The following is a 27,510-nucleotide window of genomic DNA, read 5'->3' on the forward strand; positions in this document are numbered from 1 at the left end:
CAACTTGTGCAATCGTGCAAAATATATAAATCAATCAGTTTTGATGCTCATTTTGGTCTGCATTTTTGCATGCATACTTTTAATTAGCATCATAATTTTTTTCCAATTTTAAACTTAATGTCTCATTTGTCAAACCTGATTGACAGCAGCTGTGGTAGAACGAAATAGACCTCCTCGGCTTGGGCGTAATGTTTGCCCATTTCAGACCATGTGTCATTGCCTCGAAAATAAGATTCTTTGTTTGAGTTGTATCAATATTCAAGTGCCTTTTCATGTGCAATCGCTAAACAAAGAAATGATACTCTAGGGAATGACACATTGCACACAAAGAATCTTATTTTCAAGAGAATGTCACGTGGTCTAAAATGGGAAAACGTTACTCTCGAGCCGAGGAGGTCTATTTCGTTCTACTGAGCGTCTAATAGAGCGTTTTCACTCACGCGAGAAGGCAGCCATAAACAATAGAAACTTTCTGCACAGTATTTTGCAAAAAAATAGAGTTCAATTCCCGGAGGATAGAAAATGTATTGTTTTGGTACCCCATAAGGGCCGCTGTGACGTTACGTGAAAACGCTCTTTTGGAATCTCCCTTTTGTGAAGCCAATCTTACCACTTTTTCTGCATGGCGGCCATCTTGAAACCCTTCTTTTTAAAATCCTGGATCGATCTGCTACTGACACTTCTTTTTACTACTTTATTCTTTCACAGGCAAACATTACTGGTACAAAATTTCAAGAAAAATGAAATGCGAAGACTTTTTCCCAGTGTTTTTGCTTTACAATCGAGGTAAACTCAATGGATTTGGATGGAACACCATCGGTGATGTGAAGAGCAGCAGATATGAACATCCTCCAGTTAGAGTGCTTAAGGTAAGTATTCATTCAAAGGGAGGGAGGGGGAGGCAGTAAGGAGGGAAGGGGAAGGAGGGATGGAGGAGGGAGGGAGGAGGAGAGCGAGGGAGTAGAGGGGAGAGAGGGAGGGAGGAGAGAGGGAGGGGGGAGGGAGGAGGGAGGAGAGAGGGAGGAGGAGGGAGGAGGGAGGAGGAGGAGGGGGGAGGGAGGGGGGAGGAGGATCCTCGAGCAAGAATAGTCTAGGAATTCCTTCGGTTTCTTCAAGGAGGGAGGCAAGGAGGGAAATCGAGGGAGGGGGGGGGGGTGGGGGGGAGAAAACGATGGAGGAATACAGTGGGAGTGAGAGGGGGAAGGGACGGCGAAAGGTCATGGTGACAATGGTGATGAAGAAGAAGGGGGAAGGAACCAGGACCAGGTAGCTCTAGATAACAAATAAGAAGTAAAGTAGGCTCTGAAATATATATTTACTTGATCTTTTGCAGCGTTTCTTTTATCCTGACACCCATCCCCAGTGTTTAAAGGATGCAGGACCAATTACTACTCAGCACATTTACTTCGACTCTCCATACAATAACTTTTGCTAGGACACCTCAAGCATACAAAGAGAGCTAGTTCAGTATAGACCCCTTGCATGTGATGTCAAAGCAACTCGATCTGGGGGACAAAACGAAATAATTCCAATCTCCTGAGAATTTGAACCTATTGTTTTGTCGCCCAGATTGAGCTACATTTCAAAGTGATGCAAGAGGTATATAGCGTTGCGTTATTTTCCTAATTCTTCAAGGAATTTGGAAATACTTGTTAAAACACTGGAATATTCTGGATTACTTTTAGACATAGTTAATAGTTCATAGTTAGTATTAACTATGTTTTAGACTAGCAACAGATCCCTTGCCCAATAAGTTGACACGTATTAACCAAATGCTAAAGCATAGTATCAGTATCATTAGTATTTAGAAGTATTCAGAAGTATAACTACAAAAAAAAAAACAAAAACAAAAACAAAACAAAAAAAACAAAAAAAAAAAAACAAAAAAAAAAAGAGAGAAAAAAGGGACTGCTCATAATCTCTGCGAAACCCAAGAAAACGATAATACACCCGCAAAGACACTTGGGATAGGCCTGCATCCTCCTCTGGGTGAGGCTGTTATTTTTGGAATAGGTTTAAGCAGTCAATTGTGTTAAAAGTCTTTAACTGACGTGTGTCACGTTAATAGGCTAAAAAAACTTTGGCGGTGTCAGTTGTCTAAAAAAAACGTGTATTTCCTTCTTTCCTTTTTTCCCCGTTTGAAAATTCTGGCATCTGCGCGAAGGTTTATTATCGTCCTGAACAAAGAATATTCAGGATCTGAAAGGAGGATTCGAATCCCGAATCACGAGTTATTTTTTCCCTCGAAATCCCGCGTCCAGCGACATTATATAAACCACGACCAAATCCAACATATCACAAAGGCGTTTAAATATTTATTCAGAATTTATGAATGTTTTCACGTTTCCCCTAAAAAATCCGATACCAAAATTCCACATCCCGGACTGAGTTCGGCATTTCCCGAGTCACGGCCGATGCATTTTTTTCTAGTCCTGGATCCTGCGCTAAATTTTATCCGTTTCCCGCGGGCTCCCGCGAATCAAAACATTACTAATTCAGACCAACCACCTCTCCTCTCCTCTCCTCTCCTCTCCTCCTCTCCTCTCCTCTCCTGAAATGGCATCAATCACAGGGACAGCGAAGCGATTTAGGATTGGGGAGGGTAATATTTCAGAAATCTCTTCCGAACAGAATATAAGAGAATGAATCAAAATGGCCGCAAAATTATTGGGGGAGGGGGGGGGGAGGTATAGCTATCCATTTTTTCCTGATCTTAAAGAAGGTAGTCTCCCTCGCATCCGTTTTTAGTGTCGGTCGTCACGCAACACTCCCTCTCCACGGATGCGAGAGAGACTAAAGAAGGCGGAACTCACGTATTTGGCCCAACGCCCGTCACATCGGAACCGTTCGTTTCCCGCGTGATTCCTAAATATAACGCTCTTTCTTTTAAAAGGCGTTTTATCTTTCATTTTTTAAACTTATTCCCTTAAGAACTTGAAATAATACCAAAATATCAAATCGCTTGTAATATATAATTATCATTCGCGCACGAGATCACTTACCCTGTCAAAACAAACAAAGCCTTTAGCTTGGCGTAAAGCTCATTTCCGGTCAAGTGACTCGTTCCATGCTCAGGCATGCAAACTCACTTCCTAAATTTCCAAGAAAAGCAGCCGTAATATGACCTGAATTTTAGTTATCTCCTTTTTTTCAGGTTCAAAACTAACGTCCTTAAGATCTAAGCTGGCCTGAAAATGGAACCAGAGATTAAACTTACTGTTAAAGCGACTGCAAAGCTGCAGTTTGAGAAGACGAGAGATCCAAGACCTTCTGGATGGCTTTCCATCTTCAAATGGGTTTTTGCAGGCTTTCTCTCTATCTATATTTTGTAGATTCATTGAAACTGTGTTTACTCGTTTAAGTGCCACGCCTAAGACTTAAACAAAATACATGTAAATACGGTTTTTCTTATGTTTCAAAAACTTTTGTATTCACTTTGTATTAAATCATTGGTTAGTATATAGGAAACACATTTTTTAAACAAGCGCTACCCTCTGATAAATGCCACTCCCAAATTAAGGCTGCATTTGAAACCCAACTTGCTGTGGCACTTAAGTAAGTAAATACAGTATTTGATATTAAAACATTTTGAGCCACAATTTTATAGATTTTTAGATTTAGATTTTTTTCTTTTTTTGTATAAAAAAGCCATTGGCATTTCTCCATAGCTCTATCAGCAATTATCACACAGCATATCTGTTTTATAAATGCAATAATCGTTCCACTCAATCACAAGGGGAATAAGATATAAGATTCTCAGTTGAGTTTGGAGTGACTTAAGTTTATGCATACCTTTTAGGGTCATTTTCAAAACCGTCTGTTGAGCCCCCCCCCCCCCCCCCAGAAGTTTTGTCACAAAGTTTTGTTGGCGAAATGTGTATGTTGTGAAGGACAACATCACTGATACTATGGTAATAAGAATATGTATAATACACTTTAATGCCAGTGACGTCAGCTTGCTTCCTATTGAACGCTTTTGACGTTGCCCTTGACACCATGCACATTTCACTGACAAAGCTTCATAAGGAAACCTCTGTCTTACCAAACTCAACTGAGAAGGGAAGCATAAAAACCCCCACCTAGTAAATAATTAATTAATAGATAATTGTAATAACTATAGCTATGACTATTTACAAAAATACAATTTTTTAGTAATACAGAGTCATTAATTTCTTCAACTCTTCATAAGTACAATTAATAATTCCCCAGGATACAAGAGCTCTTGTAAAATTCAAAGGCAATCCATAGTACAGTCTTCGTATACTCCTTCCTCTCTCATTGAACACTTTCCTAAAAGTCTTTACGACACCAGTAAATTCTCCTCCAATTTGTTTCTGCATTTGATTCTTCACGACATTAATAGGGTAAAACAGAGTGCTAAGTGCAGCGCCTAGGACTGCTCCGCTTACAAAATCATTGGTCATATTTCCCACATCTGTGGAAGATTCTGGAAGTATGTTTTTAATCGGTCCTCTGAGACCAAAAAACAAGACATTAGAGGGTCCATTCCTGAGTAACACAGGAGTCAATCCTCGGTAATACTCTCGATATCCATACTTAAGTCGAATTTCTTGGAAGACATGTATGGTGTTCGAGAATCTTTCGTTGAATTCTCTGTGGGACAGAAGTATTTGTATCCTTTCCAACGGAGTTAACGTAGCTTCAACTGAACCTGACAGTAACGCTGCAAAAGCATTGACTACTCCATTATTAACGTTCGTAAAGGTATGGGATAGAACTCTTTGGAACTTGTGATAGGAGCCAAACATTAACGATAATGAAGTCCCTCTTTGAATTAATGGCGGTCCAATACCACGATATAAATTCGAAATCCCCTCGCGAAAAACCTGCTTTACGGCTTTAGGAAACCCTATTCCTTCCAGCTGCTGCCTGAACATTACTTTGTAGGCTGGAAAAGTAACTAGAATGTTGGTAAAAGCAGCTCCAGCACCACAAACGAAGTCTGGCCAATCTCTGTTCTCCAAGTCGTCGTCTTTCCCGTGCTTTTTATTTTTTAGATTCAAAGCCATGGTCCACAGACTCCTGTGGTTTGTTCCTAATATATCATAAAGGCTTGAAAAGTAATATTAATTAAATAACGCAAAGAGAAATGATCCAAAATGTAACACATTCTTTCGTACTAAAAACACATCCTCCAACGAAAATATTCTTCCGCCATCTTGGATATCATAACCACAATTCTCTGCGCGCTTACGAACCACAGGGAAACCACGCTCTTAGGTTATAAGAAATACTGTAGCATTTTACCAAAGTGATGTTTTTCAAGCTTATCGTTTAGTAATACATAACTTTGATAAATGATAATTGCTATGAAGGGGTAGGGAAAATGTCAAAAGGCAAGGACACGAGATGCGTAAAAGCGCTTTCATCGAAAAAAAAATACAATTTCATATTTTTCTCCTATTACAGTTGTTGAATAATCGGTTTAATGCAGGGCGGGAGAGAGAGGATCCTACCGTAGCTTAATGTTTCTTATTATTTTTTATTATGATTTTTAAAATCATAAAATAATTCCCATGATGCAGTGCGCGCGGTATTACTTGACGTCATGACAACCCTTCAAACATGCTAAACAACATGGCGGCCAGTACTCCAGGCTGATTGACAAAGAGCTATGCTTTTGAACACAAAAAAACACTGAAATAACACCTCCAAACACCTTTTAAAAAGTAAAAAAGAGAAGCACGAAGACTAGATAAAGAGTTGACTGTAGAATGACAAGCGGTGTTACATCTCCAGGCGAACAGTACAGTCCTTTAGATGAAGATGCTCTTCAAGATCTTTACACTTGGATTGACGAGATCCCATTGTCGCGACCAAAGCGAAGCATAGCGAGGGATTTTAGTGACGGTGGTGAGTAAAATTTGCCCTGTGAACTCTGTATTAATTGTCATAGATATTGTGACTTCGTATACAGAGATCGCCGTATTTTTTGTTTAGAAATATCAAATTTCGTAACAAGTGAAGTGAAAACTATCGGGAAAACTATCCATCAAATGTGTGTAAATAACCTTGATTAAACATCTAAATAATCGTCGTTTATTAAGACTTACATAAATCCAGAATCTAAGTCCTAAAGATGAAAGAATTAGAGTTAGATAAAACAGCTGTTTTGATGGATTGTTGTTTGTTTTGTTATTAACTTTAGATTCTTCCATAGCTTGTTATGTTGGTAACATCATTTATACTTGTACTTCAGTATTAGTGGCAGAGATTGTCCATCATTACCTCCCCAAGAATGTTGAACTCCATAACTACACACCAGCTAACGCTCAGTCACAGAAACTCACGAATTGGAGCACCTTGAACCGTGAGTAATATTGTATTTCAATATCTAAGTATCTTTTTAGAAATTTATTCATATATTTTCTTGGCTTTTTTTGTATAATAATTGTCCATTGTGTTCATGTAATGTTTTACAATATGTCTGATATTCTGCTACTTCAATAAATTGATTGAAGTGAATAAAGATTGTTCATAGATATTTTTAAAAAGATTTTTGGTTGTTTTGATCTATTTGAGAGAAGTTTGATATGACAGTAATACTGGCAGAGTTTGATTGGATGAATCACATGTCCAATTAACAGGAAGCTATTTAAGTGTTAAGGAATACCACACTGTTCTGTAAAAATAAAATGTAATGTGAGTTTTTTTGGTTTGACGTTTCGGGGGCTCAAACGAAATAAAGGTATTTTGAATTTGGGCCTTCCCCTCTGGGCTACGCCCCTGATTATTTATATGTAAAACTTATATATTAGTAACTATGCAAGCTACAAAAATAATACAACACCTGCAGCAAACACTTTGACCTCTTTGTTTTACATTCAATGAACTTACGTCAGTGTTTTTATAAATGCTCCCATGTGTGCTATTGAATTGTTTGTTGTTGTCAAATATATTCAAAAGAAAGGATCTAAAGGGATGTAAAACTCAATCAAGCAGAAACCAAACCCAATTGCTGACTCGTTTTTCATTATTTTGAGTTGAAGAATTTTTTTCAGGATTGTACATGTAAAATTTTATTCTGAATCTAAAAAAACTATTTGGGTAACTAAATTGGGTAAGAATATAGAAAAAAAAATCATATTCACTTAAATTAAAGCAAGTAATTTTTTTGCATATTATTTTTGTTTTGTTGATGTTAAATTTTTTCTTTTTTACAGTACATTGCAGCCATGAAAGTTATTATATCAAAACTAAAGTGGTCCTTCTTTTTCTTGTTTAGGAAAGGTACTTTCTAAACTAAACTACACAATTCCTGATAATACAGTCAAGGCCATCACCCTTTCCAAGCAAGGCTGCATAGAACAAGTCCTTCATGTACTAAGAATTAAGGTAAGTTTATAAAAAACTAATTTTGTTCTGAAGTGAACATGACAATCTACAGTTTGAATGTCTGCAAAATTCTATAAGCTCTTGACAGCTATATAAAGTACTGGTATTTGCATTAAAGTATTGATTCAGCATTTTTGAATTTTTGTTTTTAAATGCCATACTTTGTGTTTCCAATATCTGAATAGCACATTTCCATGGAAACATCAGGATATTCATTTAGGCAACCATTACAGCCTCACTCTAAGCACATCAGATTTTAGCAAAGTATGTTCCTCTTGCTCTGTATAAAATTAATTTAGTGTTTCATTCAATAATATTTTGGTTTTAGATTGACAAGTTTTTAGCCAAGAAGAAGGCAGAATTACTGCGAGATAAGGACCAAATATATGATGAGTTCTCACCTAATGGACCAATAACTGACCACAGTACATACATGTATAATGAAGGATACTTTACTAATGGTAATAGTTCTGTTTTATTCTTTGACTTACGATGTGTAAACTGCTGCTGGAAAGCTGTTGTACACTCACATAAATTTGTCATCTCTGGGGTCTTTGATTCCTGGACTTGGCAGCACATGTGAGTAAAGCTTGTTGGGTCTCTCCCTTGATTCAAGTGAAATTGTTATTGTAAAATTTATAGTAGCCAATTAATTTGACCATAATTAATAACACAACGTGATTGGATTATCTACATGGAATCAATGGGAAATTATTTCACTGTTACTGCACATACTGCGTACATGTACGAGTTAGTCTTGTGCTGTCATTATTTTCTGATGTAAAAATCGTTCTCTTAGCTAAAGCTTACAACAACAAAAAATATTTGAATTTTTGAATTCAAAACATTCATTATAAATATATAGTTAATGATAATTGTGGAAAAAGTTTTTGTTTTTTTTTTGTTTTTTTGAGCAGATAGGAATTGGATGCACAACCTTCCATTCTCTAGTTGGAAGGTCTTACCAAATATTAATTAAAGGTCTTTGTTGAAATTTTAGGTCCAGAGAATAACTATGGGTATGCTTTTAATACTGGTCCAGTTGATTTGAATAGATTCCCTGGATATCCACATCCACAAGCCGAGGTAAGGCAAATGGATTTAAAAAACAAATAGAAAATATAATCTCAATCGATTATTTGCAAGCATTTCCAAGGGAATTAAATGACAAGGACATGATATAACATGGAAACGAAGAATATTTTGCTGGGTTTTACTTGACGTTGTTTCTTGTCTCATGCGTAATGTTCATCAGCTGAATCACAAGTTTTCAGTGGAACCTTCTTGAAATTGTCTTGGATGCGAGGCTAACATGGAAATACAAAAGAAATATCACAAATTCCATCAAGAAAAAATGTGATTTCTTTTGCATTTCCATGTTAGCCTCGCATCCATGATACTTTTGAGAAGGATCCATAGAATTCTTTCTGGTTGACAGCACATGGTGGTCAGTGTTTGACCACCGTTGGGGACAGAAAATGAGATTCAAAATCTTTTATCAGCAGAGTGAAACCAAGCTATACTTTGTGTAGTCCATATTATGTCAATTGAAGTAAATGTATTGACGTATGAAGTAAATAATGAAAGAATATAAATTGATTGTTGCAGTAAAATACCTTATAGGAGGTACAGAAAAATTTTAATTCAAATTTCAGCAGGAATCGAACCTATGTAATACGATTGTGCCTCGTCAAGATATGATCAATAGTGAGTCCTATACATCCTGTGATTATGCGAGGTGTAGTTTACTCCACTTATTTCTATAATGTTATTCATAGGTTACAGGTCACCCAGGAGCGCCGCCCATTAAACCATTGTCTGGACCCCGACAGAGTGAAATATTAAATGAGGAACCCATGAAGGGAAGCAATGTGAAATTAAAACAACGAGGGTCTGGCCTTGAAAAAGGAAGCCGCCCAACAGTACCCACAAACAAAGGGTAAGTATAAATTTTATATGAAAGCCATCCTCACCATTGAAGTAGTGTGTGCATGTAATGTGTAGTAGTAAACAGATATCCGTGTATTTCAAAAAGGCTATTTAATTTGAAGAAATAGAAAAGGAATGCATTTGAGTTTGAACAAGCTCTAACTCATACATAGGTCACTACTCGTGTAATTGAACTCAAGATTCTGGAGATTAGAGTCGAGTGCACTTTTGCTCATGCAACGCTGGATTTCCAAACTCCAAGTCTGCTTAATTCTTTGGGTACTTTGGTCAGTTTACGTATTTCAATAGACCTCTTCGGCTCTGACGTAATGTTTTGCCATTTCAGACCACAAGTCATTCCCTAGAGTATCATTTCTTTGTTTAAGGTTTGCTCTCGGTTGCACATGAGAAGACACATGAATATGGATACAGCTCAAACCAAGAATCTTATTCTCAAGGGAATGACACGTGGTCTTAAATGGGAAAACATTACCCCAAGCCAAAGAGGTCTATAGAAACAACAAAAGACCCCAAGTTGTACAAATTAGAATAAAGAACATGGTTGTACAATAGGTTTGTGGTACCATGCAGGACACTAGAGTTTGTATATGGGAATTAGTTAGTTGTACTTCTCATAAATGTCCTTTTGTTTAGTGGTAAGGTTCCTAAACCTCAGTCATACCAGGACGTATCTAATGATGATACAACAGCCTTACGACTCCACCTTGAAGAAAAAGAACAGTCTCTTCTTGCTTCACAAGAAACTATTCAGGTGATCACCAAATGCTGTTCATAATCATAGTCACATATCTTTGGCAGGCTGTCTAGAGAAGTCTTGGTCTTGTATGAGATCTCATATAACTCATGGAGCTCTGCCATTAATGTTATCCTAAAAAATACTCACATATATCAAAAATCTAATCAAAATTCATTTTTATCAAATTCCAAAATAATTTCTGGCATTTAAAAAAAGCGTGTCTAACTCACAGAACAAATTGGAAAAATGGGATAAAAAGTGGGATAAAAATGGGATAAAATATATATAAATATATGTACAAATAATAATGAAATGTGTTGATTGGTGTTTAGATATTACAAGTCAAGATAAGAAGACTAGAACATCTGCTTCATCTTAAAGACATTAGGATAGACGATCTTACCAAACGATTACAGCAAGCCACGCACCCACCACCACGACAGCTACCACCACAACAAAACCCGCCCCAGCCGACCCATGGTGGGGAACAAATGCACCCAGCGATGATGAATATGCATCATCAACAACCACTGCCACCACTTCAGCATCATCCACAGCAATACTCTCAATATCAGGATGGGCATTAGTTTTTTGATTGGGTAGTTTACATAGTCTATTATATAATATACCACAGTGAGGTGGCCAATGAAAGGGCTCCTGCTCCGTTCCTTCTCTGACAAAGTCATCATTCAACAAAATGAAAAAATGGGAAGAGGAAAATGAAAAGGGGGACAGGCTAGCATAGGGAAATATAAGATATATCATCATCAAAATGAGAATGCAAGATACACATGACATTGTGATAACAAAAGTTACTGGACTTGCAGTTACAAGAATGACTCATTTTCATCATGAGCTACCAGACATTTACTTGTTATTCTTAAGCAGACTGAATCAATCATTACTGATAGGTTACTTAGCTAAACCAATCTCATTAGCAGCCTACAGTGACAGGCAAATGCTATCATAATTGTGCTAGTTATGTAAACTAGCCATTAAAAAAAAACTCCACCAGCCATATTACAGAGGGCTGCTTAGCAGACTCTGTTTTTCTTGGTCAGTCTTAATATATTTCTTTGATGAAGAGAGGATTGGGTGTGAGCCATGATCCCCCTAGTCCCCTCCCCTGGGGGTAAGACTAGATAATATCAACCAAAGTGAACACCAAACAATGACCTTATGAGAGGGACTGTTCACAGTGTACTAGGCTATTGAAAGCAACAAGACCACTTGTTTTTATGATGCAGCCATGAACAGAACAGAAAATATTAAAACTACATGTAAATATGATAATAATATTAATAATATATCATACAATTAAAGAAAAGTTTTAAAACTTCACTAATGAAAAATATCACAATACCTATCTTCTTGTATCAAGGCTGTACATACTTTGCCAAAGTGAGTAGATTTTGAAAGAGTTTTACTTGTAGAGTAGGCAATCTGTTATTATTCATAAATGCTATCAAGCATTCGGCTGCCAGCATGTATAAATGCAAAATAATCAATAAATGTGCTACCCCATAATAAAGAAATTCTATGATACTGTATGAGGAGAAGTTGTTTCGCTCACTGAACTACACTATCATTATTTTAGAGTGCAAACAATATATCAGTGAAATATTAGTATTACTAACTTACACTATTTTATGCTAATTCTAGAGTGAAGTCATGAAACCCGTGAAATAGATATTAGACCAATACACATTAGCAGACCCAATTCCATTGTCTTCTTTTGTGTCTATTTGACTATTACACATTGTTTAACTAGCACTATTTTGAACACTTTAATGATTAGTGTTTCACGGATATATTGTTTGAACTCTATCTAACTTCTTTACTTTCTCTCATTTATTTTCTTGTTCTTTCGTCCTGCTATCCTTTCCTTTTTTCATTTCCTCTTTCAATTTTTATCTTTTTCCCTTTTCTTACTTTCTTTCACACACTCTCTTCCTCTCGGTTTACAATTTCTAGTAACCATTTAAAAGTATGATAATGAATGAGTAGAAACAAGAAACCTTCCTTGCCATTCTTGTCCAAGTATAAAGCAAATTATCTTGATATACACCAGTGGACATACCAGCATCACCATAGAAAGCCCAATACACTTCATGAGGATGGTATGACTGTGCAAAGTCCCAGGTTTCCTTGATGAACCAATCCAGCTGGTGAATTCTTGCTAAACTTTCAATATCAGAGCCCAGTCAGTATCCAGGTTCTTGCAGAGCATCTTTATGGTACCAATGGAACAATGCTCCTGTAGCTTTAGTCTCCCCTGCAGCCGTTCTTAGTGTGGTCACACAACTCTCCCTTCATGCATGACAACACTTAAAACAGCTGTGGTGGAGACTCCAGCAGCATAATATCCTGAATATTTTTTAGCCATACACAAGTAAAAGTATAACTACTGTTTTCAATGTTACGTGTTGACTGAAATCTTGACAAAAGTTGTAACAAGTAAATAAACAATAGTCAACTGCCAATCAAATAAATTGTTAAAGTCGGTAAAGGTACATGGGGATAGGTACATCTTTACCTACTGCGAACTTGCATTGAAAACAGTGGTAAATTATATACTAGTGAAATACATTTTGCTTTAATTTTATCTTAAATATAACTGTTTATTTCAATATGGTGCAATAATATAGAACCTCAAGCATAATCATTTATCAATCATTTTCAGCAGAGCTATTGTTTAGAAATATATCAACTGCAAAAGACAATTCTGCCAAGAATCTTGTCCACAAGAGCCTACAGTCCTCTTAGTTTACTCATGCAGCAGCCATGTTGCCTGGAAAAATAGATTTTCCCATGCGTAGCCTCACATTCAAGTTCTTGAGAATAAATTTATGTGGGTCATTACAAACAAAAGTTTTCATTCCCATTAGAGTAAACATGGCTGCCGCAAATGGAGATGAGGTTGAAAGATGGCAGTGTCCCAAATCTGGAGACGAGTTGGCCAAAGTGGACTGCTATGCAGGCTAGATGTACATGACTACCTGAATAATATTATGAAGTGCAATTTATGAGAGTGATTGATTAAAATCTGATCCTTGGATGTCAGATTCACCTTTTATAGTATTGTAGTTATTTGATATCTAAGGAACCAGCCTTGTTAACCAATTAATTTGATTTTCTTTTTAAATGCTTATTGATTTATACAATGCCTATAGCTGGGAGGCATGGATGATCAGACGGTCCAGCCTCACCCCAAACAGCTTCATTATTTGTTTGAGCTCTTTTCATTTTCTCAAACTTCTATACAAGTGTATACATAGCACAAAACCTATACACTAGTTCCTATGTATTATTTATAATTAGAAACTAAAATTTGATGATTTATTTTGTTTCAAACCACCCCTAAAAGAGCACAATGTCCTCTTTACAGCCTAGCTGTAGTGAGTAACCTATGATAATACTGATTATCTCAATTGATAGGCCAAATTGTTCAGATATTGTCCATTTAAAATCATTCGTACCTTAAGTTTAACTTTTAGTATGCACCCCTAAGTTTGTTCTTACATTCCACCCAAGCACGCAGGGACTATCTATTCTTTAAAAATTTTAAGCCTTTCCTTCTAAAGTGTCAATCAAACTTTGAACCCGGCGAATAGAAGATTTCCGTGCACTGCGAATGTCTTCTATTCCATCAGTCTGAATTTTATCAAGTTCTAAAATACATCTGGTCAACTGTTCCTCTATCGTCAGGAACTCTTTATCACCTGAAACGGAATTATATATTTTCATGGTGTACAGTTGCAAATTCATTATTCATAATGACAACAATGGGTCTATTCCAGTTCTAATAATAGATATCCTTTATGTTAAATAAGCCTCTTCAATTTGGGGGATTTTTTTTACTGATACAACACTGTGGAAATGAGCTTACTGGGAACCCTGTAGTACATTTGGGAATGAAAAAAATATTAGAGTCGGCAAAAATTGGCAAGAAAATTAGGGTAGGTCAGGCAACAGGAAACACACTTATTTTTTTGTTTGGCCTAAAATACAGTACAAGGATGAACACATAAAGTTGTACATTGTTTCGTGGCCACTCAAGAAAATTTAGAAAGGTCTACTGATTTTTAAGAGATTACCTACCTCTCCTTCCATTGAATGCTAGCACTTTGGGCTCCATCTCTTCTGCCATACATAATATTCTATCAATGGCTTCAATCCTTGCTTTCTTAATCTTATTTTCATGAGCACTATAAGTTCTTGAAGTATTAGTGGGATAAACAGATGAGGGTGGCTGAGTAGATGATTGATTGGATTCATAACGGGTTTGACTGGTATAGCCATGTGATTGGTTGGATCCATGACTTGTTTTATTAGGATATCTATTTGATTCGTTAGACTCATGGCTAGTTTGATGTCGAGTTTCTGAGGGTTGTTGTTGTTGTTGATGATGATAATGTTGCTGTTGATGATAACTTGTAGGTACATTAGTAGGTGGATATTCCTGTGGCTGATTGGGACCTTGAGGGTACCTATACTGTGGATATCCACTAGGATAACCCCCAGGTTGACTAGATGGACTATAACCAGGATATACCCCAGGTTGATTTGGTCGCTGAGATACATTATCTGTTTGTTGAGGGATTCCAGTAGATGATGGTAATGGAGGATATAATCCAGTGCTGCTGGATGTCTGACTGACACTACTGGTTCCCTGGGCAGTTGACTGTTGTGGATAGTTGGCTGATGATACCATGGGATACGTTCCAGGGTGACTTGAAGGTATTTGTTGGGTGTTCCCATTTCTTGCTTGCTGGTTGGGTGGCATATTTCCTGGTCCCTTGGGTTCACTAACTGGTACATTTCTTGGTACACTGTACTGGTTAGGTGACATATTTCCAGGTCCCATGGAACCACTTTGTGGGTTGTTTCCTGGTCCAGACGATTGATTGGGTGGCATGCTCCCTGGTCCCATGTATTGGTTGGGTGGCATATTGCCTGGTCCCATGGAACCAATTTGTGGGTTGCTTCCTGGTCCAGATGATTGATTGGGTGGCATGCTCCCTGGTCCAGTGTATTGGTTGGGTGGCATATTCTGATATACCATGGATCCGCTAAATGGTACATTTTCTTGCCCAAGGGGTTGATTTGGTGGAATGTTTCCAGGTCCCCTAGGTCCATTCACTGGTACATTTCCTGGTCCCATGTACTGGTTAGGAGGCATGTTTCCTGGTTCCACTGGTCTGCTAAATAGTTCACTTCCTGGTCCAGGGGGTTGGTTTGGTGACATGTTCCCTGATCCAATGGATCCACTAAATGGTACATTTCCTGGTCCCATGTACTGGTTAGGAGACATGTTTCCTGGTTCCACAGGTCTCCTAAATGGTTCACTTCCTGGTCCAGGGGGTTGGTTTGGTGACATGTTACCTGTTTCCATGGGTCCACTTACTGGTACATTTCCTGGCCCCATGTACTGGTTTGGTGGCATGTTACCTGGTCCCATGGGTCCACTAGGTGAGTTGTTTCCTGGTCCTGAGATGTAACTGGTTGTCACATTTCCAAATCCAAAGGGTCTGTAAGGAGCATTTGCTTGAGCAATGGACTGATTTTGAGTCATATTTCCTGGTCCCACACCTTGGTTATTTCCAGATCCTACAGGTAGGTTAGGTGACATATTTCTCATGGTTTGGTTAGGTGGTGTATTTCCTGGGCCCATGCTTTGATTGGGACCTGCATTTCCTGGTCCCATTGGTCCAGGAGGAGGCATGTTTCCTGATTTCATGGACATATGTGGAGGCACGTTTCCTGGTTCCATGGTTTGCGGTTGCGGCATATTGCCTGATCCTGAACCTTGATTAGGTGCCTGGGCCATTCCTCCTTGATCTCTATATGATTGTTGACCATAACCTGCAGAGGTAGCCACTGGTTGTCTATTTAGTTCTTGATATTGCATGTAATCTTGATGGTATGTTGTCGATGGTCCAGATTGTTGCCCAGGAAGGTTTTGGACATTTGGAGAACGATCACTTCCTGGGAATGGTTCCTGCCCATGTGTCATTCCCACCATATTTCCTGGTAAGTACTGCTGGGGTGTTGAAGGTGGGGTTGGCATAGGACTTTGATCAGCATGTTGGTTTTCTACACTATGTCTTGGTGACCTTTGACCGTCTTCTGTGGTTGGACCTCCCCCACCAAGAGAAAATCCTTGACCCATCCTGGTTTGCTGTGGTTCATTCATGGGACCTTGAGGTCTAAATCCATATTGTTGCTGTGGTATGGAGTTGTCTCTAGATGAGAGCTCTGACTGTGGCCCGTGAGAGTCGCTTTGGCCAGAATATCCAAGCACTGGCCCATTCCCCTGGTTATGCTGTCCAGGCATCATTCCTTGGTAACCCCAGGGAATATTTTCGCTCCTGACTGCATGTCCAGTCACTGGTGTGGTAACTGATTGTCCAGTAACTGGTGTGTTGTCCTGGTTTCCTTGTCTGTTGTTAGGTGGTTGACCAGGCATTTGTCCAGGGTGATTTGGAATGTAAAAGCCATTTGATGTAGGATACTGCTGTCCCTGGTGCTGAGAGTAAGGTGCAGGAGGTATAGCTTGACTTACAGATACTGAAGGATTTTGGTTTTCTCTGTTATTTGACACTGGACCTATATCATAAGACATTTGCATGGAGCCTTGATCACTTTGCTGCTGTGCTGGCCTGCCAGGGTTATTTGGTATTGATGTGGATTGATATGACTGCACTGGCATAGCAGGCATGCTTCCAGCACTTTGTGGTGGGTACTGGTTACCCTGTGGTGTGAATCCTTGTGGCTGGGGGTAACTTGGGTGTGGCTGCCCTTGGGGATACCCTGTTTGGAACTCAGGAGCTCTATAGTGCACTTGCGAGGGGCTTTGTGGTTGCTGCTGTATAAAGAAGAAAGAAGATTGACTAATCAGTCAGTGTATTAGGACATTTAAAGTGTATATAAACATACAAATGGAAAACCCTAATACAACTTCTTCTATGATTACCTAAAATCAATTGAAAGCAAATCTAACTAGGATTTAAATCTAGTTCTAGATCCAATCGGAATTTAGGAAAGGAGAAAACCAAAGAACGTAGTAAACCCTTGAAACAAGGGGAATATCCCAAAAAACATGTGAATCTGAGTAATGATATCAAACTTGAGACCTCAAAGGCAAATGTACTAGTAATTTATTTATTTGTGCTCACAGCTAAGCAATGAGCAGTTTTACAATGACAAATTTCTTGTGAGCTGATTGGTTATTTTTATCATCAATAAGAGGACAGACAGATAAAGCTACGTCAACAAGCGCGCTCTCTTTCCGTTCGTTGTTTTGATCACTAAAAATGAGAAGTTTTTATCGTTTTTGTTATTGTAAAAAACAAATAGACATCACTTTTTTAAGTCTGTCCTCTTATTGACGATAAATTGTGTCATCACATTGCCAAAGTAGTATGTGGATAAACAATAAGAGGACAGACACACAAAACTGATGTCTATTCGTAAACTTTCCTCTTGTATTGAGTGACTATATCCATTTGTAGCTGGCCCGAGAGGAGGATTTGATCAACTTATTCTAACTCCTTGTGCCAGGAGGTACAGAAGCCTCATTTAAACATTCAAGACTAGATATTTCACAGCTAGAGTCCTATCCTCCTGACTTTCTAAGCTACCCACTTACATTAAAAGTTACTAAAACCCTAAGCACTATATACTTAGTATCATTATTTTATTAACCACTTAATAATAGCTGTATGATCTGCCTCTTGACAAGTTTAATACATTTATTATCCCCTCATTTATACACACTTTATCATTGTTAAGTTCATTCAAATCTGCTCTAAAAACTCATTTGTTTGAATCAGTTTTTTGTCGTTGCTAATTCTCATTGTTCTTATATGAAATTCCCATTTTAATTTCTTTTCATTGTATCATTATATCATTGTATCATGTATCATTATAGTTCATAGTCAGTGCCTAGAGCAGCTTCAGAATAGGTGCTTTATAAGTATTGTATTATATAATACATATTGTATTGTATTTATCATGCTATAAATGAATCAATAAATGAATTGAAAATAACTTTTACTATTGAATGAAATAAATGAATCGAAAATGGGAGAAAAGATGGAAAAAAAATGCAAATGATTATGGTACTTTAATTATTTTTTTAGAGGAATGATTTTATTCTTTAAATGTTTGTGTTATTTTTATATTACCTGCATCAAATGTGATGGCAAAATGTTTTTATTTTGTAAATGGGAATTAGAATCCTTCAGCTGCCACTGGTGAGTATACTCTTTTGGGCCTTGATCATAATGAGTTGCTGGTGATTTTCCTTTATCTTTTACATAACCGTTAGCAATAAATTGTTTTAATTTCCCCTCAGATTCACTGTTATTAGCAGCAGATGTATAATTAGTATCAAATCGACTGTTTGTTCCAATATTATCCCTCGTTGATGACTGAGGATGGTTGACATTAAGCCAGGCTTGAAAGTTTGAGTGAGGTAAATCAAAACATGGTCGTTGTTGATCAAGTTTCAGATGTTTATTCATTGGCTGTGTCTTTCGATAAGTTTCAGGTGAGGAATACTGGTTGCCTTGGAAACCTGCACCATTGCTTCTATTCTCTTGCGAAGGAGGTACTGGTATGTACGCATGAGGATCTTGGTAAATTTGTGGTTTTTCCATTGAAGTCACATAATAAGGTTGTTGCTTATTCTGGTTTAAGTTAAACTGTAGCATACTTGAAGTTAGAGTTTGTAGTTGAATGCTAGATGCGTTCTGAGGATGTTCCATGGGACTTTCTGGCCCTTGCATTGACCTTACCATGTCTGGATCCATGTTAACCTATCAATAAACATTTTGCTAATCATCTTCATTTGAAATCAAGATAACTAGGTCAACTCTGACATTGTGGGTCAATAGCATATTGTAATCCTCACCAAAGATTTTATACGCCATTCATTTCTAAGTTATTGAAATCATATATTAACTAAGATATTATATGATTATACAAAGTGTTTGTTTGAAGTGTGTAAATAAAGTTTAGAATAAAATAAAATAAAATAAAATTTTGCTTTTGACTGATATCCCAAGTAGTGGAACTTTTCAACTATTGAGAGTTAAAATTTACAACAGCTTGTAAAGTAAAATGCCTTTGCTTGTTTGTTGTTTTTGTTTGTTGTTGTTGTTGTTGTTGTTTTTGTCTTCTCTTATGTCTCTCGAAAAGTGCAAACTTTGCAAACTTGCACAAGAGTACCTGCATAGATTCATGGCTTAGCAGCTGAGACTGTAACTCCGGGCTCTCCATAGTTAGAAGTAATATATAAATGAGTGATTAAAAAATATTTCTAAGATCCCCATCTTTTGTAATTCAGATATTTTTTATTTAGTTTTGATACAGCTAGCTAATAAGTCAGCAGTATTCTGTGCTTCAATCATGTGGGTTAGTAGCAAAATAGCCTGAGCTTCCCTTCCACCTCCCTGTCAAAACTAACCATTAGCCTAAGGGAAAATATGGCTTTCAGTCTTTTTAGTTAGTAAGGTAATATATACACATGAACACATCTTAAAAACTACACGTTAATAAAGCTGGTACTTTTAGCCGTAATCCTTTTACTAACCGAGTTTCATTCCATACTGTAATCTATTACATAACTTCAAGAAGATAACTGAATCAATATTTGATTATTCTATTTTCACTCATCTTTCCATATTCCAAAACTACTTTTTAATGAGGTTCCTTCTTTAAAAAGATTCAAACAATCATGTTTAATTGAGTGCATAGTCAATACTATACATCCTTGATCTATTGACGAATCTTAAAACTCCAGTGTATGTGGTCTTAGCCTCACTTCTGAGGTAGGTAAACAAAAGCAGAAATTAGAATAACAAAACAAGCAATTCCTGGATTTGAGGCTAAGCCCGCATACACTGCAGTTCTAAGAGTCGTCAATTATTCAAATTAAAACACCATCATTTCTGCAATGCACATTTTCTAACCATTTTGTGCATACATTTTAGCCTGCATAGCGGCCCAAATGGGCCAAATGGGCTGCTACGCAGGTTAACACATTTAAGTTGGCCTATAGTTAAGCTGATCAATAAGGTTTTTTAAAAGAATGACCGCTAAAAAAAGCTTTGGACTACATGTAACCCTATTGATCAACAGGCATCTACAACCTCTTAACAAATTAATATCAATAAGAGCTGTTTTGAAATATATTGTCACACTGTTGATAAGTAGTAAACATGTGCCAAAACAACAGTCATGGGAATCCAGGGGTTTACTTTATCAGAGAATGGGTGAAGAGACACTTGATTACAATTTCGTTTTCTCCCCCTGATTTTCAGACTGTTGGCACGTGATTTAGTTGATTCAGGTGACGTCAACTATTGAACAAAGTTGGACTAAATGCAATTAATAAGTAATAATATTACTTAATATCTTAAAGTGACAGATATTTGTACAGCATTCTCGTACATCGCTATAAATAAGTATAAACGCATTTTATCATGACATTGTGAACAAATACAATGCGAACTATTAACTTATGTAAGCTTACTTTTGTTAGGCATACATGACCAAACAAACTCACATTTAACTTCTCCGCCAATAATACATAAACCCTAACACCATGTCTCTAATAGGAACGCTGTAATACTCACTTTACTGTATTTTAAGTTTCTGGGATCGTTCCATGATGTGGTTCTTGTCTGATGATCGATAAAGAAGGGTCGACCACTTTTCGGGTCAACCTTCATCTCCCAGCCCGCTGGTAATGCTTCCTGATTCATTCTCGTGCTTATTCTTCTACAGCCACAAACCACCACATTAATATCTACTCGTGGGTTGATTTTTAACAGTATTGAGTGAGTTTTTCATCGCGTGAATTTAGTTTTTCTATGCGTAAAATGAGAGGCATTTTCGACCAGACGCCATTTTGGATGATCCAACACCAGGCTGCCTCGGCCTATGGTCACAGATTAAAATAACCAATGACGTCATTTACATTCCTCATACCACAGGGACCCCATCATAAATCAAGTACAAGTTCTTTTCTTCCCACAAATTCATTTTCACATACCTTTGGCGCGATTTTTAGCGAAACAATTGAGAAAGAAATTAAACGTTACTGGGGAAATTCAGAATAAGCGTGACCGAGTTCTTTATTTGTTGTTACTGTGTTGGTTGATCGTGTAATTATTTAAAGTGTGATTGATGTTTTGAGTCAGCAGGTCGTAAAAGGAAAATACCGGTTAACAAATATACAAAAAATCTAGTATGGTCATCGAGGATTCACTGGAAACTTGGATTATTTTTGTCTTTTGAACTACGAGTCATTTTGCTTTAAAGTTATTTGGAGAAATTCGAGATATAAACTGCTATTATTGACGTTATTGATACGGTTTTCATGGAGTCCAGAAGTAAAGGCAGTGAACCAAGAACTGTAATATGCTTTTTTTTCTTTGGCCTATTGACCATGGTTTACGACGAAATAACTCTAGTTGCAGCACAGGATGTTCTAGCCGGCTCGAACATCGCTACCACTACTGTAGTTCTTTCTATCGCTTTGTCTGTTCTGTCCATGAAGCTGACAGTACCATGGGTCATGCAGGCTATCCCGTATGGAGTCAAAATTATCATCATTGTTTTCCTTTTTGTCACTGGTTTATTGTTTCTTATCTGTTCAAGTAAGATTCCCTTGCGGTTAGTTGGTGTCAGTATCATCGAGGCTGGTGTGTCTACGAGTGAGATTACGCTCATGTCACTGACAGCGTTCTATGATTCCATTACTGTTAGCGCATTTGTGGCGGGGATCGGTATGTCATCTTTGCTTGGCCCCTTTTACTATACAGGTAAGTCAGTACATTTGTTTCACGACAGGTGGGTGTCTGTCCAGAATGAAAAGAACTCGATTCATGGATGGCGGACTCGTTAATTGGACGTTGAATAATAGCCATTATTCTTTAACTGCAATTCAGTTTTCCATTCTCTATAGTCTATAGTTTTCCTATAGTCTTTTAGTTAGCCATGAGAACCCGTGCGCGCGCGTATGTAGTCGGTTTATCATGCTCGACCCGAAACAGCAAGTCTTGTATTCTTGAGAAATAGAAGGGGAATATTGTTGTATTTAAAAAAAAACCAATGGCGAGTTTAAAGGAATGTCATGGCACAAGCCGATTTGACGCGACTATAATTTAAACGATTCCACGCGTCACTAAAAAAGAGTACCATTATGTTTGTATACCATATTCAAGAAGATAGTGCAGGGTAGACCACACAGTAATAATAAATAAACATGGCGCGCTCTCGTATACATTTACAACACGGCAACAGACTCGTACCCAGTCGCTTCTCTTGTCTTATTGATCTCACGCTGTGACCCAAAAGCCACCGCGCGCAAAAAAAAGCGTGAACAAATGACGACTGGGTACGAGTCTGTCACGGCAGTAGTAGGGTAGGGGCAGCACGAGCCCTTTTTTGGGTGGGCTAGTGGTGGGCTAGCGGTGGGCTAGTGGTGGACACATTAATTATTCATCAAATATTAGCATAAAGCGACGGGTAGGTATTGTTTCGGGTTACCATGACGACCAATTGACGTCATAAGACTATTGTTGACCGGTATGAACAAGTCTTTGTTTCGGGAATGGTGGGCCAGTGATGGGCACCTCCATTGTTTATTAAATCATTACCATAAAAAATGACGGGTAGGTATTGTTATGCAAGTTTGTGCAAGTTTTTGTTTAGCAATCCAATTTATAGAGCGCGGAGATTTTGAATTTTATTCCAAAACTCAACCAACCAAGCAAGCAAGACCTAAAAAAATTACTTTTGAGAAACGCAATGGCTACGTTATTCCAGTTAGGATCTCGAGGATATCATGCTACCGTCAATGAATTCAAAGGGCAGATCCTGATCCACATCCGAAAATACACTGATTTTCCTGACGCGGAAAAGGTTCCAACAAAGTATGGAGTATCTCTTTCCTTTCAAGAGTTTGAAGAATTGAAAAAAGTCATCACGGACTTAAGTGAGATGGTTAACGTTATGGCAGAAACCAGTCCTATATCCACCCAACCCGGAGATCAAACAAGAATTCAGAACCAACAAGTAATTGATCCACGAGCTACGAACCCTAAGTCAAAAGGTTTCGCTAAAAGACAGCAAAGAGGCAAAGAAAATGAACCTCCCAAGAAAAGACAGAAATCAAACAAGCTTTCTAAATCCGATAGCATGCGTGGAACTAATTTCAGTCTATTTTAGTTTTAGATGTAATTACTCATGTGTAATATTTCTAATGAAAATAAATGTTTTTTTGAAACAATCTTATGTGTTGACCAAATTCTTGATAACATCCTTCCATAATTCTTTTATGAATTATATAATTTAGTGACTATTGTATCCAACACAATACAATTAATGACTCATAAACCACAAAGAATAAGACTTACGAAGTTCTACCTAATTATTCAAATACAAAGGAAAACGTTGGAGAGTAAAACATCTTTATTTGTAAACTATCGTAAAAATACAATGCTCATTCTTCATCGCTACTTAGATTAAAAGTTTCTTGCTTGTTACTTCTGGGTGATTGGTGATGTATAGTCTTACAACCATGACAGCGTGTAAGCACGCTTTTGAGCGTTTTTCTATTGACTGCAAATGGATGTTCACAAATACTACAGAGTGTTGAACTAGGAAAATTTACTAGCTTTTCGTGCCAAAGACACTTTGGACATTTCACTATTCTGTTCACTTTGACATCCTTGTTTCCACAGTAAACACAGGGATCTTCTTCTGTCTCACTTCCCTCATTTTCTTCTTCGTCCACCTCTTCCTGGTCTTGTTCAGTGTCATTAGTCTCAGAACTTCGGTCCTCCTCCTCCTCCTCGCTACTTGATTCTTCACTATCACATTCATCGGATTGCTCTTTATTATCCTCAAGTTCTTCTTTTTCCATTAAATCACTTAAGACTTTTTTGTTTCGAATCCATTTCTTATTAATCCCCAATTCTGCCAATCCTTACAGGAACGAATTGAGGGCTCTAGGTTTGAGGATATCAAGATTGTAGGGCAACAATACATAATCTAAGAGGTCTGTAATACTGGTGACAGGTATGCGCCGCTGGTTTCGCAAAAGCTCACCGCCTGGTGTCCAGAACACAATATTTTTGGAAGCCGCCATGCTATGCAAAAGATCCTTGGCATCTGACGCTGAAACACTGTCCGAAAGATCTTGCAAAACATTCTGAATAATCGGTTCTTCTTCACTTTCTTCTTCATCATTGGACTCTTCATTGTCTTCTTGTTCCCGCCATTCCAATTTTCTTTTCATGGCGATGTATCCCCAACTGAGTCTTAAATCAAATGATTGCCCGCACCTACATCACTATCCATTTATACCATCAAAAGTCCCGATATCAGAGCCGGGGTCAGTAAATCCGAAATGAATCCACCCCCCTCTTGCACAAGAATTTGTTTCTTTTTCTTATATGGAACACCAGGGTCGTGAAGATCACATATTGAGCTTTGGTAAGGTAGCAGATGATTCCGTTCTTGTTTTGTCGTAGGGATGTACTTGTACAAAATATTATGAATCACTTGAATAATTGCGTGAACTTGCTCGGGTGTAGCAGTGCAAAGAAGGAAGTGCTTTTGGTGTTCAGGAGAAGACACCAAGAGTTGAAGATAACCGAGATTGTTCTTTACCACACGAGACATGATGAAATAATTATACTAAAACTCGTACATGAGGATAAGGAGGAGAGGAGGAGGAGGAGGAGGAGAGGAGGAGGAGGAGGAGAGGAGGAGGAGAGGAGGAGACATATTAGTGAGAAAAGAACTTGTTTCATGTCATTTAGCTATAAGTCACCGTCGAGGTAACATGGATATGGAATGTTCAGTGTGTCAAACACAGTTTTCTAGAAAAGATAATCTAAAGAGACACATGAATAGAAAACACAAGGATCGGACCTTTCCACAAGCTGGAATCACAAGGCCAGAAAAATCATGTATCCCTTTTTACTTGGAGCATCCATTTACTTGTATGGTGGGAGGAACTACAGGATGTGGAAAAACCTTTTGGGTTACAGCAGTTATTGGAGCATGCGCAAGTGATGATCAACCCTCCACCTCAGCGTATTGTATGCTGTTATTCTCAATGGCAACCAGCCTATCTAGAAATGTTAAGAACCGTGCCTGGCATTGAATTTATTAGAGGTATTCCGCAGGAACTGGATCAAGATCATTTTTTTGATGTAAATGTACGAAATCTTATAGTGATCGATGACCAGATGACCGAAACTGGGAATGATAAGCGAGTCTTAAACTTGTTCACTAAAGGATCGCATCATCGCAACCTGAGTGTCATCTACATGGTACAGAATATCTTTCATCAAGGAAAAGTTAATCGAGGCGTTAGTTTGAATTGTCATTATTTGGTTATATTCAAGAATCCTAGAGATAAACTTCAAATTCTCAATCTAGCCAAGCAAATGTATCCTGGAAAAACTGAATATTTTCTGCAAAAATATGAACAAGCCGTGAGTAGACCTTATGGATATCTCTTCATTGACTTGAAGACAACCACACCAGACGACTGCAGACTGAGAACCAATGTCTTCCCTGGAGAGAAGAAAGAGCAAGAGAAAAATGTACCTGAGGAATTGCTTCATTACCTTGGTAGGCAAAATCTTGCACTACCCCCAGAGATTTCAAGAATGCAAAGCTTGAAAGATCAAATGAATACCCTTCTCAAGGATCCTAATATGGACAAAAGTCAAAAAGCAAGGCAATACTTTCAACTACAGAACAATTATCTGCGCTACAAGGACAAAATAAATCCCAGCACAGTGGGATTAGGTAACTCAACACCCCTTAGTAGCTTCGCTGCCGAAATTCAGCCACCATCAGACCAATTATTTTTCGAGCCCGCAAGGAGTTCACCGCTACCTGCTGAACCTTCTAACTTTCTTCCTCCACCCGCATTTTCACCTATCACTGCCTCTCCTGTGTTACTCTCCACTGAACCACAAATGCCAGAGACTCCTACATCATCTCTCTTGGCACCTTCTCCTTTGATACAACCACCTTCTTCGCTATTAACCCCACCTGATTCACTTCCCAAACGTCGTAAACGACCACGTCTTGAATTACTAAACTATTTAGAAGGTGACCCCAACAAAAAGCCTGGAAAAAGTGTGCGTCGGTCAATACGGGTAAAAAACCGCTTCCCTTATAAGTACGACCACCATTGACATTGCTTTAGGTTAAGAAGAAATATATCTAAAATGATCTATAAGCAAAGATGAAGTAGAATGAGTTGATTGTATTTGTTGTTTGTTATCATAAATTGATGAATAAACTAAAACTCAATGATTTGTATTGGTCTGTATTGTTTATTTGAATGTTTGGTAACACTAGTATTTTACTCTTTCTCAGTACATCACTTGTGGAGAAATATCGCTTTTCGAGCCAAACTTTTAATTTAAGTAGCGATGAAGAATGAGCATTGTATTTTTACGATAGTTTACAAATAAAGATGTTTTACTCTCCAACGTTTTCCTTTGTATTTGAATAATTAGGTAGAACTTCGTAAGTCTTATTCTTTGTGGTTTATGAGTCATTAATTGTATTGTGTTGGATACAATAGTCACTAAATTATATAATTCATAAAAGAATTATGGAAGGATGTTATCAAGAATTTGGTCAACACATAAGATTGTTTCAAAAAAACATTTATTTTCATTAGAAATATTACACATGAGTAATTACATCTAAAACTAAAATAGACTGAAATTAGTTCCACGCATGCTATCGGATTTAGAAAGCTTGTTTGATTTCTGTCTTTTCTTGGGAGGTTCATTTTCTTTGCCTCTTTGCTGTCTTTTAGCGAAACCTTTTGACTTAGGGTTCGTAGCTCGTGGATCAATTACTTGTTGGTTCTGAATTCTTGTTTGATCTCCGGGTTGGGTGGATATAGGACTGGTTTCTGCCATAACGTTAACCATCTCACTTAAGTCCGTGATGACTTTTTTCAATTCTTCAAACTCTTGAAAGGAAAGAGATACTCCATACTTTGTTGGAACCTTTTCCGCGTCAGGAAAATCAGTGTATTTTCGGATGTGGATCAGGATCTGCCCTTTGAATTCATTGACGGTAGCATGATATCCTCGAGATCCTAACTGGAATAACGTAGCCATTGCGTTTCTCAAAAGTAATTTTTTTAGGTCTTGCTTGCTTGGTTGGTTGAGTTTTGGAATAAAATTCAAAATCTCCGCGCTCTATAAATTGGATTGCTAAACAAAAACTTGCACAAACTTGCATAACAATACCTACCCGTCATTTTTTATGGTAATGATTTAATAAACAATGGAGGTGCCCATCACTGGCCCACCATTCCCGAAACAAAGACTTGTTCATACCGGTCAACAATAGTCTTATGACGTCAATTGGTCGTCATGGTAACCCGAAACAATACCTACCCGTCG

General features: G+C 37.8%; 4 protein-coding genes and 1 long non-coding RNA gene across 8 annotated transcripts in view; 3 read left to right on the forward strand and 2 right to left on the reverse strand.

Moving 5' to 3' along the window:
- The first annotated feature begins 430 nt into the window (after nt 1-430).
- On the forward strand, nt 431-1,754 carry LOC148911835 (uncharacterized). Its single transcript, XR_016119590.1, has 2 exons — nt 431-869; nt 1,334-1,754. It is a non-coding gene; the product is annotated as an uncharacterized LOC148911835 (long non-coding RNA).
- A 2,090-nt stretch (nt 1,755-3,844) lies between these two features.
- Nucleotides 3,845-5,178, reverse strand: LOC116293204 (mitochondrial nicotinamide adenine dinucleotide transporter SLC25A51-like). The gene has a single exon (XM_031700604.2). The coding sequence runs from the start codon at nt 5,028-5,030 to the stop codon at nt 4,149-4,151; it is 882 nt and encodes a 293-aa protein (XP_031556464.2). The 5' UTR covers nt 5,031-5,178; the 3' UTR covers nt 3,845-4,148.
- A 421-nt stretch (nt 5,179-5,599) lies between these two features.
- On the forward strand, nt 5,600-11,592 carry LOC116293202 (sperm flagella and cilia-associated protein 1). The gene is made up of 8 exons (XM_031700603.2): nt 5,600-5,874; nt 6,221-6,331; nt 7,247-7,356; nt 7,685-7,817; nt 8,357-8,442; nt 9,135-9,295; nt 9,940-10,057; nt 10,375-11,592. Exons 1-8 carry the CDS (start codon nt 5,736-5,738, stop codon nt 10,627-10,629), a joined length of 1,113 nt encoding a protein of 370 aa, XP_031556463.2. The 5' UTR covers nt 5,600-5,735; the 3' UTR covers nt 10,630-11,592.
- Nucleotides 10,886-20,968, reverse strand: LOC116293179 (uncharacterized). 4 transcript variants are annotated; one of them, XM_031700573.2, is made up of 4 exons: nt 20,686-20,968; nt 18,232-18,864; nt 14,144-16,907; nt 10,886-13,764 (listed from the first exon to the last, which is right to left on the reverse strand). In XM_031700573.2, the coding sequence occupies exons 1-4, from the start codon at nt 20,812-20,814 to the stop codon at nt 13,607-13,609; spliced, it is 3,684 nt and encodes a 1,227-aa protein (XP_031556433.2). In that variant the 5' UTR covers nt 20,815-20,968; the 3' UTR covers nt 10,886-13,606. The 4 variants fall into 4 exon arrangements, with proteins under 4 accessions (XP_031556433.2, XP_031556432.2, XP_031556436.2 ...); XM_031700572.2 differs by having other exon boundaries at nt 14,144-16,910; XM_031700576.2 differs by lacking the exon at nt 18,232-18,864.
- Nucleotides 20,969-21,431: 463 nt separating this feature from the next.
- LOC116293159 (uncharacterized) overlaps nt 21,432-27,510 on the forward strand; it is a 30,832-nt gene continuing 24,753 nt past the window's right edge. The window contains exon 1 of the mRNA XM_031700553.2: nt 21,432-21,876. Within this exon, the coding sequence (XP_031556413.2) occupies nt 21,432-21,876 (445 nt within the window). The remainder of the gene's footprint in view (nt 21,877-27,510) is intronic.

The sequence above is a fragment of the Actinia tenebrosa genome, unplaced genomic scaffold (assembly GCF_029948245.1).
Source record: "Actinia tenebrosa isolate PJP-AT-01 unplaced genomic scaffold, QUT_ActTen_1.0 PGA_scaffold13__45_contigs__length_12533684, whole genome shotgun sequence".
NCBI classification, from domain to species: Eukaryota; Metazoa; Cnidaria; class Anthozoa; order Actiniaria; family Actiniidae; genus Actinia; species Actinia tenebrosa.

Coding starts and splice junctions, on each gene's coding strand:
- LOC116293202 (XM_031700603.2), top strand. CDS start 5,736: ATGACAAGCGGTGTTACATCTCCAGGCGAACAGTACAGTCCTTTAGAT. Junction 5,875..6,220: donor GAGGGATTTTAGTGACGGTG/GTGAGTAAAATT, acceptor CTTGTACTTCAG/TATTAGTGGCAGAGATTGTC. Junction 7,357..7,684: donor TTCATGTACTAAGAATTAAG/GTAAGTTTATAA, acceptor TTTTGGTTTTAG/ATTGACAAGTTTTTAGCCAA.
- LOC116293179 (XM_031700572.2), bottom strand. CDS start 20,814: ATGAATCAGGAAGCATTACCAGCGGGCTGGGAGATGAAGGTTGACCCG. Junction 18,865..20,685: donor GAAACTTAAAATACAGTAAA/GTGAGTATTACA, acceptor GTTTATTGATAG/GTTAACATGGATCCAGACAT. Junction 16,911..18,231: donor TGCCATCACATTTGATGCAG/GTAATATAAAAA, acceptor TTCTTTATACAG/CAGCAACCACAAAGCCCCTC.
- LOC116293204 (XM_031700604.2), bottom strand. CDS start 5,030: ATGGCTTTGAATCTAAAAAATAAAAAGCACGGGAAAGACGACGACTTG.